The 19,106-nt window shown below is 44.9% G+C and overlaps 1 protein-coding gene across 1 annotated transcript in view; it reads right to left on the bottom strand.

Annotated features, from left to right (window-relative positions):
- The window catches only part of gmds (GDP-mannose 4,6-dehydratase), a 188,682-nt gene that overhangs the window by 102,887 nt on the left and 66,689 nt on the right, over positions 1-19,106 (bottom strand). The window contains exon 7 of the mRNA XM_069680042.1: positions 12,337-12,464. Coding sequence (XP_069536143.1) covers positions 12,337-12,464 — 128 coding nt within the window. The remainder of the gene's footprint in view (positions 1-12,336; positions 12,465-19,106) is intronic.

The raw sequence follows: 19,106 nt of genomic DNA, 5'->3' as shown, positions 1-19,106 counted from the left end.
AGAGGTACGGCTTTGTCCACAGGGGGCGCCAAAATCAACACAAACCTAAAGTTCCTCACAGGAGCTTCAACAAGCACTACTTCATTTAGAATTTAATTAACCAGGAAAAAGCCTCGTTCTGATTCCTTTACAAGAGTGTCCGTGCCAAAGCAAGTCAGAATTTAGACACATTTGAGACACACTTCAGTATTTCTCGATGACACCGGCATGCAAGACAAACTCTGACTTCGCCCCGACTGCCATCAGCCTGTAAAACAGCTCAAGGTGACATTTATTAATTGCTGTTTCCCTTTCAACCGAGTGTTTTCTGATGTTTCCCTGTGTATGTTTTTTTTCTTATTAATTTTTTATTTATATTGTTTGTGTGATAGTGTGTACGCTTGATCCTATTTAGTAGCTTACAGCTTCACCTACATGCAAGCTGCAAGCAGGAAGGAGGTATTTTGAAAATGCCAAAGCTCCAGCAAAACACATTTTATTATGACCACGTCAAAATTCAGTACATCAAAGTCTCTTTATTTAAAGGAGAACTTGAGTGATGTTACACCTCAGGTGTTGGGAGGAGGACGAGTGTGAGAACAAGCTCTAATGAAACCTTTTGTGTCTGCAGAAGGAGCTGTGTGAAGTCAGATAACTCAGCTTCAGTGAGGGCTGAAAACTACACAAGATTAGCTGCTACTAGCATAACATACCTCAACCTCGGACTGAACTGTCTCTGACCGGCTGGAGAAATAGAAAGAAGAATTGATACGACAAAAGAAGTTATTCTGCTGCATTCATTTTGATAATTGCTGGACTATTGACAAATATTTTGGGAGGTCCATGGACTCCCCTCTCCTCCCTCACACCTCCACTCATCACCCCCAGCTGACACCCCACACCTCCTGCCCTGACCTGTTAAACCCCCAGCAGGACGCTGAGCCTTCCCACCAGCTACCCCCCTCTGGAGCCATCAGCCCATCCATTTCCCCTTCTCCCTTACCCTCTCCTGTCCTCTCTCCTCCTGCTTTGCTCCCTCTGTCCAGGTGGGAGGTATGACTCTCTCCCCCTGTGTGTGTGCATGTGTGTGGGATTTCACCTCGACATAAAAACCTGTCACCAGCCGACCCTGTCAGACACAGCAGGACGACACAGAAGAAGAGACCCTGTGGCGTTTGTTTCCTGCTTTAAATCAAGACGTCTGAAGTGAGCTGCAGAAATATCGTGCTTCAGTCTGTGTAGCCTGTTTACAACTATAAATCAATCTTTGAAATATATATTTAGCTTTGTACACCCTCAGAGCGTGGCATGGAAACACAGTTTGACTACCAATGAAATACAGTGAGCTGTCATTGAAAGTTTGGTCAGTCTGCCAGCTTTGTTTACCTGTTATTAGAGTGGATATTTTCACATTTAAACAGAAATCTTTGTTAATGTAAGACATGGTCGGCCAGAAAAGACCGAGTGCTTCACATCGCAGCTCACTGCAAGGACGAAGGAGAAGGGGAAACAATGTCAGCCGCGCGAGAACGTTTCGTAAACATGAGTCGCGTGCCGAGAAAATAATTTTAAAAAAGGAAGAAATAAATAAGTCACTGCGAGGATCGCTGGATAGATTTGTCAACGCTTCCAGAGATGTGGTGGCTGAGCTGGCTAAAGTGTGTTGAGCTAGCAGGCGTGATGCGACCGTGATTTATGCACATGCACGTCAAGTTTGCACAGGGCCTCGCAGCACCCCCTGTGATGGCTCTGACCACCATCTGGTTCGATTCAGGTGAGAACATAATCGGACTTAAAACTATTAAAGGATGCAAACCAAAAAACTGCATTGTGGGTTGTTACCAGGTGTTGACACTTGCAGAGACAGACAGCAAGATGAGTAGAGGGCAAATGAGGGGGAGCAGCAAGGTGAGGGCTCTGATAGGAATATGTCTGACCAAACAATTACACAAGTGCTCGGCAGAATACGGAGGTGTTCAAAGTGTTCAGTGAAAAACTAAAGGATGATGGAACTGATCGAGCTGTGGAAATATGTCGGTTAAAAGTAAAAACAACTTGACAACAAACTGACAACAAAACATTAAAGTCTCTCTTCTTGTTCTCTCTTTGTGTACTTAAAGGAAGTCTGCCCACATGGAAATTCTGACCAATCAGAAGGCAGTTACTTTTGGTCCGCTGGTAAAAGCTGCCGTGTGAACACAAACCAAACTCGAGGCAACATTGTAACAATGTGGTTTTTGTTGCGGCAACAAGCAGACTATAGGTGTGAACGCATCCTTAAACTTTATGTTGAATCGTCAACTTTTCCTCAGGACTTTCTTGGTTTTGAAAATAAATATGCAAAGAATAAACAGTTTAAAATGTAGCCAGCAGACAGTAAACATGGTTTATGACAACAAAAGAGTCAAAATTCCACATGCAGCATCTTTAAAAACAATGCATGCTATTGAATAACGTCTGTTTCCTTCAATTATTACTAAGTCACACAATGGTTTTGTCTTGTGGTCTGATGGAGAGCTGGAGGGAGATTTTCTGGGAATTTAGATTTAATTTAATTTTAAATTTTCTGTTTATGAATAATCTGCATTTGTTGTGAGTATCAGTAAGTGCAGCTCACTGTCTCTGTTCTTATGCGTGTATTTGCTCCCTACATGACTCCGGGGTGCAAACTTCCCTGCAGGCTTCGTATGAAAGCTGAGGATTCTGGTTACACAAGGCGGCGAGCAGAAAGGAGAGAAAAAAACAGATCGGGAGCAGGAGAAGGAGGAGAGCATCTGCTTTCATCCTCAACCCAGCGGGGGAGAGCTTCGGCCCGTCAGTCTGAGAGACAGCCAGCTGCTGCGGCACACACACACACACACACACACACACACACACACACACACACACACACACACACACTCGATACAAACTTGGGAACAAATACAGAATATTCTGGACTACCATGAAAGCACAGAGGCATGATGGCTTCCCTTGTTTTTACTATTCTAAAAATAAATGCCCAATATTTAGGCCATAAAAGATACAAGGAAAAGCTCATTCTGCAAAGTTGAGGCTCTAATGCATCCAGCATGAAGGACTGCAAACTTTTCTTCACTCCTTCAATAAAAGAGAAGACGTGCAGAAAGACGGTCCTCATACCGGAGCCATCCGAGCGCTCCAGCTGGACAGCCCATCACCAGTCTGTACTAAAAAGCAGAGACGAGCACCACTCCGACTCCTGCGTGCCTGGAAAGTCGTTGGCACGCCTGCTCTGAGTTTATGATTGGTTCATTATTAAGAAATGATTTGCACTCACAATCAATGCTGCAATAAAACTCAATCAAATCTGACAGAAATTTGCATTACGACTTCCAAGAGTCGTCTTTAAAGTGGAGGAGGAAGATTTGTTCTTGACTTCCAGTGTTTTATGGAGTGAAACAGCCTTGAAACAGGAAAATAAAGTCATTATTTGTGTCGGACTTAATCAACTTCATCGCCTGCTTCTGCAAAAAGGGATAATGAGTGCAAGTCAGTTCATGTTTTCAAAGGGATGGTAAGATGAAATGATCACAAAGCCAACAAGCAGACTGGCTTTAGGCACATAAAAAACATAAATCAGAGACACAAACACTGTATCTAAGAAAGCAAACAGAAGCCCTTCTTACACTGCGGTTCTGCTTCAGCCTTCAGCGGCATAACAAAGCTTCGCCATCATGCAGCCTTCGCCATTTTGCATTGGACCAAGCAACGCCGGAACGTTGCTGAAGCAAAGCCTGCGTGAGGTGTAGAGCAGGACAATTACTTGAAATGTAATTTATTTTATTTTTGGCTGACCGCCGGGGTGACTGACTGAGTAACTGACTGACTGAGTGAGTGACAGTACTTTCACAGCTGTGATGGAGAGAGAGTTGCGATGGCGGATCACGGAGTATATTGGACCTCCACTGACGCGACTCTCTGTCTACACGTCTACTTTGTTCGGGGAGCAGGCGGGGCTGCTCCTCTGCTGCTTGTCCGCTGTCCTCAGGTCTACGTCCGCAGCACGCACCTGCTTTCAAACACGTCGTCATCTGCCTCATAAGGACAGTCCTTGTTGCCCACAAAAGCGCACACTGACCTGATGCTGTCAGCCACATACGAGGTTTTGACCTCGTCTTGCTTTAGGGTGAAATATGTGTCAAAATACCATTTTAATTTACATATCGTGCTGCAGAGATGTTCTGGCCGACACAGACGAACATATCAAATATCTGTTCGGTACAGATCCCTGCAAACTCACACCATGATCACTAATTCATATTTTTCAATGAAAATTAGGATAATGATGTAAAAATGATCATTCCCTGTAATATCACAAATCATATCAAAATCGTAATATAAGTCAAAATAATCGCAATTAGATATTTTTTCTAAATCGTTCAGCCCTCGTGTGGTGTAAACAAACTGCTTCAAATACACTCAAATACACTCGCTGCCGCCCAGCCTCACTGGTCACACAGTGGGGTGAAGTGAGGAGTCTCTTCAATCAAACACCTCACGAGGTTTATTCACTGAATAGTATACATTTTCTTAAAATGCATGATGATGACATAATGAGGGAGAAAAGCTGTTAGAAAGTGGCGCCGCTTACCTGGTGCACGTCGCTAAGTATCCCAGCATGCTTTCAGCAGCGAATCGGCCGCTTGCAATACACAACGAATGGCGGTTCAAGTGTTAGTGAAGATTGGTCACCTAACAGCTAAAAGTTTTGTAGATTATTTAGCGCCCTTTCTGGTATCAATTTTACAGAAGGAAATAGCAATATGGATGAGGATCAAATCAACCAACTGCAGGAAACCAAGCTGGGTACCGAACACTGGGTACTGAATAGCTTTTGACTGCAAACTGTTGCACAAAAAGCCAAACGCAGCAAGTTTTTGTAAACTGGCATATTGTCAGAGGGAACACTGCAATAATGATTAATTGTATTTGTACAAAACTCCCAATTTAACACAAAGGGACTTCTAGCATCGTCTTACACTTCTGTCACTCCCTTTAGCTGCTGAAATCCAGCCAGCTACAGCTTGGATCCAAGTCTTACAGCCCATCACACGGAGCTGTGCTGCCAAACGCTTACTGGGAATAAAACAGAAATAAGAGAGAAATGAACAGAACAGGAAAGAGAATGACATTCCCTTAAAAGCCCGGAATCTCAACCGGATAATGAGGACACCTCTCGGGTCTCATTCACCTGCACGCAGGAACGCACAAATCACCTGGACTCTAATGTGGCCCCTTCACAATAAAAGCAGTAACCCGAGAGTTACAGATCTGTCTGTTATCAGCTCTGCTAACGTTACAGCAGCAAGAGGGAGTCACTTTAACACAACCTTCTTCCATCTATCCTCCTCTTAGCTATCGGGACTGTTAAAATCCTCCGACTCCCCCCGACCCTCTCCCTCTGTCCCTCTGGTCCAATGCCACAGTAAATACTCAGCCCATGTTTGATGATTTATACGGACTCGGATGATGTGGCAAGTCTGCCTCCCAGGAGATCTATTTTAAGTCTCTCACCCAATTCATCAGTCTTATCTTCATAGCTCACCTCCTCTGCCTCTCTGCGGTGTATTTTTACCCTCGGTGCCAAAGTTTCAACACAAAACCTCTTTAGTCTACTTTAGCACTGATTGCCTTCATGCAAGTATGCACAAACAACAATGTACTCCTGTGTAGGAAACAGTTGCATATGCTTATATTATACATATGTATATGTATGCACTGTTTATATTTATAATTTATGCACTGTATATTTACTTATATTGCGCTTTTTACAAGCCACTTTTGCAGACTTGATTTCTTAGCTATATTTTAGTGGCTCAAGTTTTTGTTTGGTTTATAAACTTTAGTATTGTTATGTGCGGTTTTATGTGCCTACATGTTTTATGTGACATCTTAACTGTGACTGAAGCTGCTGTGACAGTGTTATATTATGTAAAGGATTAATAAAGCATCTATCTGTCTAAACAGCACCCAACGCACAAATAATGAATGGTGGTTAATTTAATCAGCTACCGAAGAAAACAGTGAACGCCACATGATGTTATTCAAGATGCACAGCATGCAACATGAGTTCATCCAGAGGTTAAAAAGGTTTTGGGGATTTCTTTGGAGGTTTTGTTGAAAACAGACACTTTGAAATATCATTTAAAAAGGCAGAAAACACCGTAAACAATCAAAACACTGTGATAACAAAGAACTGTCTCGTGCCAAACTAAAGAAATATCTGCAAATAATGTGTCCAAACACAGCTTGATTAAACGGCATGAAACTACCATGTAATGAAGCCGCTACACAACATTATCACAGCCTACAAATGGAAGAATAACAAATTAAATAAGAACTGAAATTGTGTTGCTTATGAATATATGTAAGCTCTTCAGGCATACACAGGGGGTCATTTTGGGAGAGGTGTTTAAGTGATGCCAGAGAGGTGCCCGCTGGACCAGATAAATGTCTGCTCAGTGACACCCCAGCAATGCCCAGGACACGAACTTTCACCTCTGCAGTTACAAGTCCACATATGAAACTGTGGTCCGTGCTGAACTTGAACTGGCCTCCCTCCAGTGTCTGAACCAAGTCCCTGCAGACTGAGCTACTGCCGCTTTTTATTCCCAGTGAATCTATATTTAACAACATCACAGCTTATTTTGGTTTTCTTCTTATTTTTCTGCAGACTTTATATCAGCACACATTTTTCCAGCTGTTTGTTGCATGATGACCTCTTTCAGGTAGAGGTCAGCGTCCTTTAGAAGCAAATTACACCAGCTTGTGGGTGTTATTTTCCTGCAGAAGTCTTAAAGATATCAGTCTTATGACATTAAATCAGAGAGATGATGAGTTACTTTTCCATTTTAACTGTGAAACCCCTAAAAACAAGCTTTTACTTTGGGAAGCAAACATTATAACTCTTCAGAGCTGGGATCAGATGTCCCTGTCACACCAAATGCATGAAATGTATTTTCATGTTCAGCCATCCTGCTCTTTAAATGTTCAAATTCTACCTGTGAAATAAGCCTAAATTGAGAGTGTGTGTGCGTGTGTGTGTTCTTGCGTGTGTGTGTGTGTGTCTTCATGAAGTTGCTGGAGGTTCAGTGAGGTTTTATTGCTCTGAGCCACAGGAGGGCAAACCCCGGTTTATTGAGCTGCTGCTGAGGACATGGGTCGAGTTTCACCTGCAATTAACGCCACTAAACCTACACACACACACACACACACACACGCACACACACACCCAAACACACACACACACACACACACACACACACACACACACACACACACACACACACAGCTGCTGTCGTTTACTCTTCCTGCTTGTGTGGGATGCCAGGTCAACATGACAGTAACTTCTGTCACCGTCTCTCTCACTACATGATCTACACTCTTTCTAACCCCCTGCAGAGCACGCACACACACAGGCACACACACGCACACACACCACACATCTCCAGAGATGACATTACGATTGTGCCCGGGTGGGTGTGTTGGGGCAGCACGAGTAGTGCTCAGGAGGTCTCGGTGATGAAACCTAACTCTCACTCTCCTCTCTCTCTCTTATTAGCTCCCAGTTTAGCTCTTTACCACTCCAGCTGTGTTTATGAAGACCTTACAGAGCAGGGAAAGGTATTTATCAGGTCTCTTACTCACTGCTGTAAAGATCCAGGCACGCACATAACACACACACACACACACACACACACACAGTTAAACCATAGAGTACAAATACAGGACAGAAAGGAGACAGCGCCCTCTACGACACGACAACATTCTTTAGCCTGGAAAACAAAACATTTGAAGATTTCACACTGAACACAAGAAAAACTGAGATGTTTTAGGCCGTTTTCGGACCTCTTATGGACCCAAACAAGTAATGTGTTAATTGAGAAGACAATCAGCAGCTTAATTGACAGTAAATATAATCGTGAGTCGCAGCCCTGGAATGAAACAAAGAGCTATGTACCAAAAATCAGAGCTGGATGGTTTACACACCGCCCCGAACACCACCACAGCTTATGTCCGATCCTCACAGACAAACAGTCAGTGCCATCAACATCTCATGTTCTGTCAAGATGTCCTTTAAAGATACATTAGGGCCCTTATGTGCTGAGTCGCTGTGGACAGGCGCCTCAGCAAAGAGTTCAAACTGCAGACGTCACTCGTCTCGCTTACTGTAAGACGTTCTCGAGGCTGCCCTCGCTGTCACCTCCAAGGCCAAAAACATGTGATGAATGGCCCGGCAGTCTCATCAATCATCTGTGATTGGCCCTGATCTGCGCTGTGATTGGCTAATTAGCCTCATCTGTAACCATTACTGCACAGAGAGGCAGCTGCAGCGGTAAAAAAGGATAAGAAAAATAAAGGAGGTGAAAAATGACACCATCAGGGCTGTCCTGTCACCTCGCTGCCTCCGCACAATGCCAGGAATCAGACAGAGGAACCACACACACACCTGAAGACTGCAAGGAAACACCTCCCAGTTTCACAGGTAATTATATTTTGAAAATAAATACACGAACAAGACAAGAGGAGGGGGTTGTCGGGACTGTGTGTCAGCGGGTCAGCAGCATCTCATCTGGTAACAGTTTCTGCTCCGCTACAGCAGCGAGAACATCAACGCCAGCTCCGGTTGAGGGAAAAATAAGAGCCGCTTATTAGCTGTCAGAGGAAAATAACTTAGAACTGGGTGGTAACAGCTCACCGGACAAGAGCGAGCGTCAGTTTGGTGGAGCACTGGTCTAGTGACGCAGCTTTTTTAGGAGCACAAAAGACCGAAAAAGTAAAAGGTTAAGAGGCGGGAGCGATACGACGAATTAAAAAGGTGGAGAGGAAACAGACAAACAGACAAAAAGAGAAAGTGAGGCAGGATGGAGCCTGAGGGGAGAGAAAAGGCCAAAACCACCTTCTGCTCCTGCTCCCTCCCAGCTCTTCATTGCACAGGAAATGGCTCTCTGCAGCCAGAGGGGGAGGAGGGATCCAAACAGCTGTACCCACCACGAGCCAGCTCAGGGTGGGGGTACGGGAGAGGAAGGAGTAGGGAGGAGGGCAGTGCTTGGTAAAGATGGCCGACTCCTACATCTTTTATCTGCTTTGAGTTTTCAGTGAGTTATTGCTGTGGGTGTGTTCGCCTCTCCTCGGCGTGCGCACATTCAGAAATGTGTTCGCCGAATCCAGAAAACCGCACAAAAAAACAGACCAAATGTTGAAAGTGAAGTGAAGTTTAACCTCCGTTAAACAAAATGAGATCAGGAGGATTTAAATCATTCTATGTGCCGATTTTATCCTAAATTGTTCAGCGATTCCATAACACCATAATAATCATAAAGGACTCCATTGAGAGTAACAAGGCAGCTCCACGTCTGCCCGCCCGCCCGCCTGCCTGGGACGGACACCCGATACCCGTCTGAGACGATGCCCAGCCAGCCGCACGCCTTCAGACGTCGTTAGAGCAGACACACAGCACGCCCCTCCTGCCACCCGCAATCCATCCACAGCCAATTACAAGCAATTTCCCTGTCCTGGGTGGGGTGAGGAGAGGGAGACAGAGAGGGAGGAAAAGCAGTTGTCAGCCTAAAGCAGACACACATGGTTCTGTTTACAGGTTGCCAGTTGTTTGGCTTCCCCATGGTAACACAGCGCTGACGCTGGCCGAGCGAGACAGAGGGGGGGTCGTGGTGACAGTCGCGGCCTTTGATGGTCTGCAGGGCGGGGTGAGCTTTCAGCAGGAGATGGTTCATTTATGCATAATGTACAAACGTCCAACAAACACGCGTCTGTTTCCCTCCTGCCTTCATCTTCTCCCGCCCCTCCTCCTCCTCCCTCTGCGCCACATCAGTTCCCCTCAGCACCTCGGGCTTCTGTTTGGCTTCCCCGAAATTTGCCTTTCCGAAACTGGAGACTCACAGCGAGGAGGTGCCTGATTCACCAGAACTGGAATGTCGGCCGTTCCCACAGGAAACCTGGAGCGTCTCAAGGCAGGGTGCCCTGAACAGGCGAGCGCACACACAGACACTCACCACAGCATCACAGGTTTCATGTGCAACACATAAAGTAGAAGTGAAAGTTGTTTTTCCTCATTCGAACTCTGAAATTTAGTTGTTTTTTTTCTCAAAACAGGAGCTTAAAAGTCACCTGAATAATTAATGACACGACAGTTTATGTAACTGATGTTGAGTGAAAGTCCTGAGAAGCTTTGTTGTGCTAAATTGCAATAAATACGTGAGCTTTAGGCGCCTGCGATGGCGATGAAAATAACAACCAAAGGTACAAATGAGAGCTACAGCAAATTGTAAACACTTTAGGTTCAGCCAAGTGTTTCAGCAACTGTATTTTAATCTCTGTGGTTGAATGTCTCTGCCTTTGAGTCGATTTTGACACAGCTTCTTGTACAGTCTGTTGTTGACTTTCAAAGAAAAAAAAACCTTTTTTTTTTGACAGTTTCTAATAGGGCTGAATAATTAACCGCAATATGACCTGCAATTTTGAAATCGCAGGAGATGCAATATTTGTTAAAGAGGACATATTTAAGCTCTGCAATCAATTTCTATTATTCTAATGTGTTTCTGAACCAAGTTGGTGAAGTTTGTGTCATTAAAAAATTGTACGCATATTTTAATTTAACTATTTTTTGGAGCCTCTACCTCCTCCTGAAACCAACAAGCCGCTTTGCCATTCAAAGGTCAGACCTTAGCCACGATTGGCTGACAGTATTTGGAGCGACCACGTAAGCCCTTCCCCACGCGTGCGATTCCACGTGGGAGAGCGACCGCACTGCACTGTCACTCCAAAGTTGTAGAAAACATGGCTGCTCTAGGATCGGTTATTCGGCCTTATTTGTACGAGCCAGAATCACCAGGAGGTATCAGAATGACAAAGACTACAAGCTCGTGCAAGAAGGCAGCCGGAGGTGAACGACGTTGAATGACGATTGGTTGATTTCAGCCAAAGCAAGGTTCTACGTAGAAACCTGCAGCTGTTCTGAACGGCCCGTTTCAGAGGCGACCTTTTGAACATTTTAACATTTTTCAACATGGTTCAGTTCAACAGTTACAGGAACGAACTCTGGTTGTTATTTTCCAGCTGATCTCGTATGTTTGGAACATTTAGACTCATTGAGAAATGTTTATACGGGGAATCTGAGTCTGTTTGCGCCAACTTGAATTTTTCCATAGATTTTCCATAGATTGTATTAAGCACCATTTCTTCCTATGACCTTACATTGGACTGAGACAGATTAAGCAGACTAAAACGTTCTAAGATCTCAACGATACATTAAAAAACGCACCACATCCTTTATTTTGTCAGACGTGAAACAATTTGCATGACGGCAGAATCCCATCCAAGAAGCAGATTCATTTTCAAAAACATTGTACTTTCCATTTTACCGATCCATATTCAGTCAGACTTCCTGCCACAAGAGGCAGAAATTATTCAGTGCGGTTATGAGTGATCAAAACTTTTCCCATATCAGCCGGTGACTGATGCTGCGCTGACGCCATCGACGCCTCCGCGGCCCGCCTTAACAGCGTGAGCCGCTGCCTCACTGCCACCCCGCTCTGACGCAGTGACCCCACACTACGATCTGCAGTCAAACCGAGGTTCTCCTTCGTAACCTCCTCACCCCCGCTCCCATCTCAAAGAGCGCCCCCCGCCACCTCCGCCACCATCACCTCCTAATAACAACACGGTGCGCAGTGAGGGGTCTGCTGTCAGACATGGCAACCCGTCGAGTCTTTCATCTCAACAGCCACACACACACACGTGTTCCAACCTTAACCTATCACACACACACATAGGAATGCACGTTTCCTCACACACACATGAACGAAGGGGAAAGCACACACGTTCAGAAACACTGAGCTCCGTCTGCTCCTGGACGCTGCGACCCCACTGTTCGTTTCATCTCACCGCTCTTTTCTCTGCTTGCTGCTGGCACCATTACGTTAACACAAACACCATATTTCTGTCATCGTCCCCAGGACGCAGCGTTCCCTTAATATCTCTCTCTTTCTTCTGCGGGCGTTCGGGGAATGGCAATGGGGGCCTGAAGGGATCTGGGACATGGGTGAGTTGTGGGAAACCAGAGTGCAGTCTGTGGCCTCACAGCATGCGGCCCTCTCCCTCTCCTCCCACCCCCCCTCTGTCTCTATCTCTGTTTCTCTTTTGGCAGAGAATCATAGGAGGCTTCATGCAGATCGCATATTGCGGCCTCAAATGATCTGGGAAAACATGCCCCGTTAAAGCTGTGTGCACATCTGAACCCTGTTCAACTCTGGAGCGGTGCACACACAGTTTGTGTCTACGTCTCCGGGCTTGTGGTTTTGCTTGTGTGTGTTTTACCTCCACGTAGTCCTTGGCGTGGCCCCAGTCCCTCTTGGAGTCCAGGTTGCCCAGGCTGAAGCTCTCCAGTTGGCCGAGGTGAATCTTCGCCACAGAACGGCTGATCTTACGCGTCACAAAGTTTGAACCTGAAACACATCACGTCAGAAATGCTTTGTCGGAATCAACTGAATTCAATTAGTTCACACGGGATATAAATGTTGCAGGTTCAGCTCGGTCCAACACACACAAACACAGATACAGAAACAGAGTCCAAGAGCAGATAAGTCAAATCGAACCTCCTCATTGAAGATGGAGATGGACTCCTACTAAAAGTACTTTTCCACCGCAGGAACGTTCCCCAGAGACGAGCGATCTTTTTAGATTCTCAGTGTGTTTCCAATACATGGACCGTGGTCTAAATAAAGGCCAACAGACTTGATTTCACCCCCCAAAAAGTCCCTGCTCACGAGCAGTGATTCTCAAAAGTACAGGGACTTTGAGGTTCGGCCCTGCAGCGCTGAACATTTCTGATTGTTCAAGCAGTAGGAGCATTTAAAGAATGGCTGAGCAGCACGTGGGTGTTGATGTGTTGCTGGGGCAGAGGCGGTCAACTCGGCAAAATGGCAAAAAAAAAGATGAATAAATATTTGTGAGATTTGCATTAAAAAGAGAAAATGTGATCAGGTTAGAACATTCAGTCATTGCCTTTTACTGGTTTCTATCTCTCCAATTGCTTTTACAGCTTTTATTTCTTTTTGCATCATTTCCTTTCTTTATCTCTTTTAGGCATTTTATTTTATTTCATTTTATTTACTCTTTCTACTTCTTCCTGCTTCGTCCACTTGGTCTGGGTTGTGTGGGTTCTCCTGCTGCCTATTGGGTTTTGGGTTTTGTGCTTTGCTGGTTTTATGATCTGCTTGTTCTCTGCTTTACTTTGTTTGCTTGGCTGTCAAAGCACTTTGTAAACTCTTGTTTTCAAAGGTGCAATATAAATAAAGTTATTATTATTATTATTATTAAATTAACTGTCTGTTATAAACCATTTAACGGTTGAACTAAGATAATAAGAAGATAATTCTTTATTGATCCCCAGAGGAGAAATCCAGGTGTTAATACAATACAAACAGAAATAAGAATAGATAAAATAAATAAAAAATAACATAGGAGGTTATACAACTGGTTTTCTATAATAGCAGCAGCATGTAGCAGTATGAAATGAGGTGTGAGATAAAGTACAATATAAGGTGCGACATAAAAGTGGCAATAAAATACAGTCTGGTATATTATAGTATGTATATAATGATGTGGAATATTAAGTGAGTACTAAAAAAGTAATATGAAGTAAAATTGCAATATGCAACAATAGTATAATAATAATAACAGTATAGTATAATATAATATGCAGTATGTGTTAGCAATAATAATAATAATAATGATAAATTGACTACTGGAATGTAATATTCTATATAATAATAACAGTAATAATATATATAGTAATATATAGTATAGTATATATTTACTGACATAATCTGTGAAACTTTTAACTCCTTGAAAGGGCGCTCTATGTGCTCTACACATACACACACAGAGACAGTGAGAGAGAGAGAGCTTTCCAAACCTCTCCAGCTGATCCAAGTCCTCTATAGCCATAGCAAAAGACTCAACAGAAAGCCACCCTGAATCTAATCGATTCATTACCACCTCACATTACAGCCGCTAGAATCCTCCTCTCTCATTTTCCTCACTAATTCACTGTTTCAGTGTCGAACCTGGGCCGCATGCCAAAACAAACCTGACAGAATCATCCTGTCAACACCAAAAACAGCAACAGGGAGGCTCCGCAGAAAAGCGCCGACCTAACAGGACCACCCCGGCTCTACGGCTGCAGCGTCCAGTCCAGAGTCGCCGCATCGACAGCCAGACCAGTGCGGCGGACACACGTGGCGATTATTATCTGCGGGAGAACAAATGAGCTCCTAATGACGGTTTGTGAAAAGGTCTGAGAAGTTTCTGGGTGTTTTGGCCGGTGTCATGTTCTCTGTTCCCGCTGCGATGGGAAAGATACCACAGCGGGGCCAGACCTCCAACACAAACAGCTTTAAACTGATGGAAATCAACACTAAATATTACAGTGTCATGTCTAATAATGCCATCATCTTAGCTGCAACAGCTTATTAGAGCCTGAGAGGTTTAAATCTGGCGAGGCTCTTCTGCCTTTTTTAAAAGCCAAAATGGCGGATATGTCAAAATATAATTTCAAAGGAAGTTTGAAGTTTTCATCAAAGCGTCGGATATTTTTAGCCAGGAAAATCTCAACTGTAGATAAATCTCCCACAACCTTTTGTGACCCTCTTCGAGACCTCTTAAATTCTCCTACATGCTGTTTTTTAAACTCATCCTGTCTGATATGAATGCTGCCTTTTTGCTCCGCGCCATAATACAGCGGCTCTGTCTCGACACTGTATCGCTGCTGCCCTGACATGAGGCAGAGCCTTCATTTAGACACAGGAAAATCCCATGAACCCAATCATGCGAATGCACCAAATTTGTAGTAATTATTTCATAGAAGAGCGACAGCCCCGGGCAGGCTGAGCAAACACAGACCAGGGAAGGTTAGACACGCTTATTTGAGAAAATACAGCATGTTGTGTGTTGGTAGCGGGTCACATGGCCCCCGTTTCAACGCTGCTGTGTCGGCGTCTGGAGCCGGAGTTTTAAGCAGTTTTTGGACTCTCTCTGGATCTCACTATAAGCACTATTTCAAACAAAAATGTATGAATTGAGCAACTTTTATTCACAAGCTTATTAGGAAATAGCATGTGTCTACAGAGCGTGGATAAATGGTGGATGGAAACCCCCCCCGATGTCAGACCTGTCCTGGCTGTGCGTGATCGTCTGATCTGGCCCTCGGGGGCTGCTTCTCACCTGGCAGGTCATCTGTTCTGGCAGGTACCACTTGTCCTGCTGACTGTAGTCAAATGTTAACCATCAATTATTCATCTGCAACTGACACATCCATGACTGTCAGCTTTGCTCTCATCCATATCAGCTGGATGAGCTCATGAGAGACGTGTTAAACTTTACCCTACAGCGACGCACACTGAACACTCGACATTCTCCTGTCGAATATATCGTGCTCAAACGATTAAGCAATTAGTCAATGGACAGAAAATTAATCGACACTTTTTTTAAAAGGGAAACTCCACAGATTTTACACGTGAACGCAGAAAAACTAGTGATGGGGATTAATACTCAGCCACTCAACTTCAGATGAAAGCAAAGATACCCGAGATAGGATTTCAAATAAAGAGCCCATGACTAGGGATTTTTTGCTGATATCTGATATGCCGAAATGTTTCAACCCTTTTTGCTGATTTCGATCCCGATATATTAGGCACATGTTCTTTTCCACCTAATAGCAGAGAACATCAAGTCTCCCCTGTAGTGGAATTGATATCCTGCCTACTCTTATTGTAGTGGCCAAAAGCTGCAGACATCTTGCACCCTTCTTTACGGAAGAGGCGTTGTACAAAAGGTCACGTGTCTGATCACTCGCGTTTCTGAGTGCACACAACTTGAGCAAACTTGTGCACATAATATTTAGCCGTAATAAAACCTTTGTTGTCTTATGTTTTCTTTAGATTTTACATCGTTGCACAGTAGAGGTCAATATTTTGTCAGACATTTGGCCTCTGATTTGGACAATTCCTCCTACAGGATTTTACATTTCTCGATTGAAAGTCCCCTAAAATCAATCAACAGATTACAACCGTATTACATTTTTGTTAGTTGCAGCTCTCCACATTGTATATTAGGACCCCTGTGGGATGAGTCGATGTAACATGAGCCCTGATGGTAACTACAATACACTGGAACACAACATCCAAGGGAAACTCACGTTTGCAGGTTAAACACAGGTTGTCAAAACTATGCAGAGCACAAGTTGGCTCTTAAAAGGTGGCAGAGGGATACATTGTAGCACAGTCCACCCAATCAGTAATAAAGTCCATTATGTTCCCCCAAGCACACCTGTAGCCTCCTTGTAAAGCTCACACCTCTATTTGGAGTGGCTCTGCTCCCTGCCCGCTCTAATTGGTGCGGTGTGGACCAGAGCGTGGGCCTAATGGACCGGCCTGCCTGGCTGTGGACAAAGCCTGCTCTGTTACTGGCCCGGGTGTTAATGTGTTTCCTTTACTGGCAGCGGCACCGCAGGACAGCCAGGAGGAGGGGGTGGAGGCAGGCGAGGGGAGCTAGGGGGGAGACTAACAGGAGTTTTAGAGCCCAAACAGGGCAGCGGTGGCCGTTTAACCTTGCCCGCGGCCCGGCGGAAAGTCTAATAAAACCACGGGCCGTGAAAACTGAGCAGACAGCAAAACCCGTGCCAGAAATGGACACTCAATCCCTTTCTCTCTCTCTCCATTCTCACTTAACCATTTCTTTTCTTTTTTTCCATCATTCCTTTTCATTTTTTGGCAAGAGAAGCAACAGGAAAAACGTAACACACGGGCTTCGTTGGCACAGCTGTGCTGAAGTATGGAGAGAAAAGGGAGGGGGAGGAGAAATGTGCGGAGATGTCTCCCATCCAGAGCCAGGCCATGTGGGCCCAGACAGGATGGGGACGGGAGCTGTCAGCTGGGGGCTGGGGTGAGGGGGAGGCAGGGAGGGGACTGTGGGTTTGAGGGGGTTTTGGTCTGATGTGCTTTAGTTACTCAACAGATTCTGTTGTTAGAACCGTGCGGCTACAGAAAGGTGACTTATGAATTCTGTGTTCAAACTGTGTGACGGCCATGCCCTTACACAATCGGCCCTCACCACGTCTGACTCCTTAGCGTTACGGCCTGTGAGCGTATTTATGTTCATTTAAAAACGGAGAATCGACCACAGCGTGATTTATTCAAATGACTCTTCTGTACCATTTATTCTGCAGTCATATTGTGTGGTCGTGGCTCAGCAGACGAGCGAATTAGCTGTGGAAAATCTGAAAACCAGCGTAAACTCAAGTCTTGAATCATGTCAAACATTCATCACGCTGATTTTTAATGTTACATCTGCAAAGGTAGAACATCGACTTCTTCCTAAAGCCAAGTTTCCTCCTCCAACTTTCGACCTGGAGTATGTTTTTCATCACCATCTAAATCTGTTCCGAGGAGCTCTGCAGGATGTTACAAAGCTCTTCCTCTTCTTAATAAAAAAGTGGAATGACGGGGTTTCTCAGACTGTTTGAATGAGCCACATTCCAAAAATAGGACAACACAAGTTAACCAGAAACGCTTATTCTGCGTATTTTCTAGACGTTTGACGTGTGATTCATTTCACTCGGGAGCTTGTCTGAACCGGCCACGCTTTACTCTGGTTAAAGAACAATCGCCAAGATTGCCAAGGAGAGTTTGATGCCAGGGTTGTAATAGAAACTGAGGTTACCTTGACACACACCTGTTTTGGAATTCAACCAGAACTGCAAATCCCATAATCCCCCTCTGTCTTTGAGCAATGTCCTCGGGGAGTGAAAGGCTTTGTGGTAGATTTGAAGTGAAAAATGCAACCCTTAATTTTTATCTCCACTCCCACACGTTTCAGGATTACGGTCGACCCTTCAGCCTTGTTTACATCGAAATGAATGCATACCCGTCTCAAGCCCACCTTCTTTATCTGCGCTGAGTTATGAACAAAATACTTGACTTGAAGGAACACTGAGTGATTCCGCAGGAGGACTCTTCTCTGGATCGGGGGTTGGCCAAGGACCTGTCAGTGTCTGCCATCGCCGTTATTGCACAATTCACAATCTGACTGATCTCTGGAGCCTCGGCGAAGGGAGAATATTTGCGTTACATCCAAGAGAGGTCATTCGCTCATCTCCGCCAACACAGCGTCTATTCACACCTGACAGACCGCTGCCCTCGTTCCGGGCTGACTCAACTGACAGGGAGGGTGCAGAGAGGGAGAAATGTGATGCAAGTGGGGCAAGAATGGGGCTGGAGGTTTGCGAAGACAAAGACCTAGAAAGTAAATTTTTTTATAAATTGGGTGTGATGCAACAAATGTGATGGAAAAACAGGGTGAGCAAAGGTGTGGGGAAAGATAGTGAGGGTGTGGAGAAAGACATGGGAGTAGATGATACATGTTTTTTTGAGCTCTGACAGCACCACCTTCACATTGCAGAACCGAGAGAGAAACGAGACAAAAGTTTCACCCAAGCATCGAAAACAAAGACGTGATTGTGTCTGGCAGCGTCCCGTCGTTCAACTACATTAAATGTTCGTTGGTGAAGTGACGTTTTGGAGTTGGACCGTCCTCCTGACGGGCTCGGAGATGACACTGCAGTGGAGGATGAAGGTGACGGGTTGCTCTAAATTAGCGCCGCTCAAAGTCAGCACTCTGTCAACGAGATTCTTGGTTACCATGGTGATGTGGGACAACAAACACATACTTGCAGCGGCAAAGGGGATGGGTGAAGGTATTGCAGAAACCTCAACGTCACGAAACAGGTCTGAAGCCAAAGTAGGCTGAGGCGGGGGGGGGAAGCACCTTTCTGTGGCCATGTGATGCAGGGCGGTGGAAGGTGCGGAGGGAAGAGAGGGCTCTGTCATCAGCCCTGCTTTGAGGTGTCAGACTCTGCTCTTCACCTGGCCACAGTTCAGCTGATGTTTAGACTGCTCTCGCTCAGCCCTTTTCTCATCAACACCCGACGAAACGAAAAACAAGAAAGTGTCTGCTCAACGCCGAATCGTCTTACGAGATACTGCCAAATCCCCTCGACACCCCCCTGACCGAGTCATTCCCATCTGAAA

The sequence above is a fragment of the Semicossyphus pulcher genome, unplaced genomic scaffold (genome assembly GCF_022749685.1).
Source record: "Semicossyphus pulcher isolate SPU_LCO1_2020_fin unplaced genomic scaffold, fSemPul1.0.p SCAF_4, whole genome shotgun sequence".
Lineage (NCBI taxonomy): Eukaryota > Metazoa > Chordata > Actinopteri > Labriformes > Labridae > Semicossyphus > Semicossyphus pulcher.
Note: the sequence above shows the minus strand (reverse complement) of the source record. Positions and strands in the feature narration are given on the sequence as shown.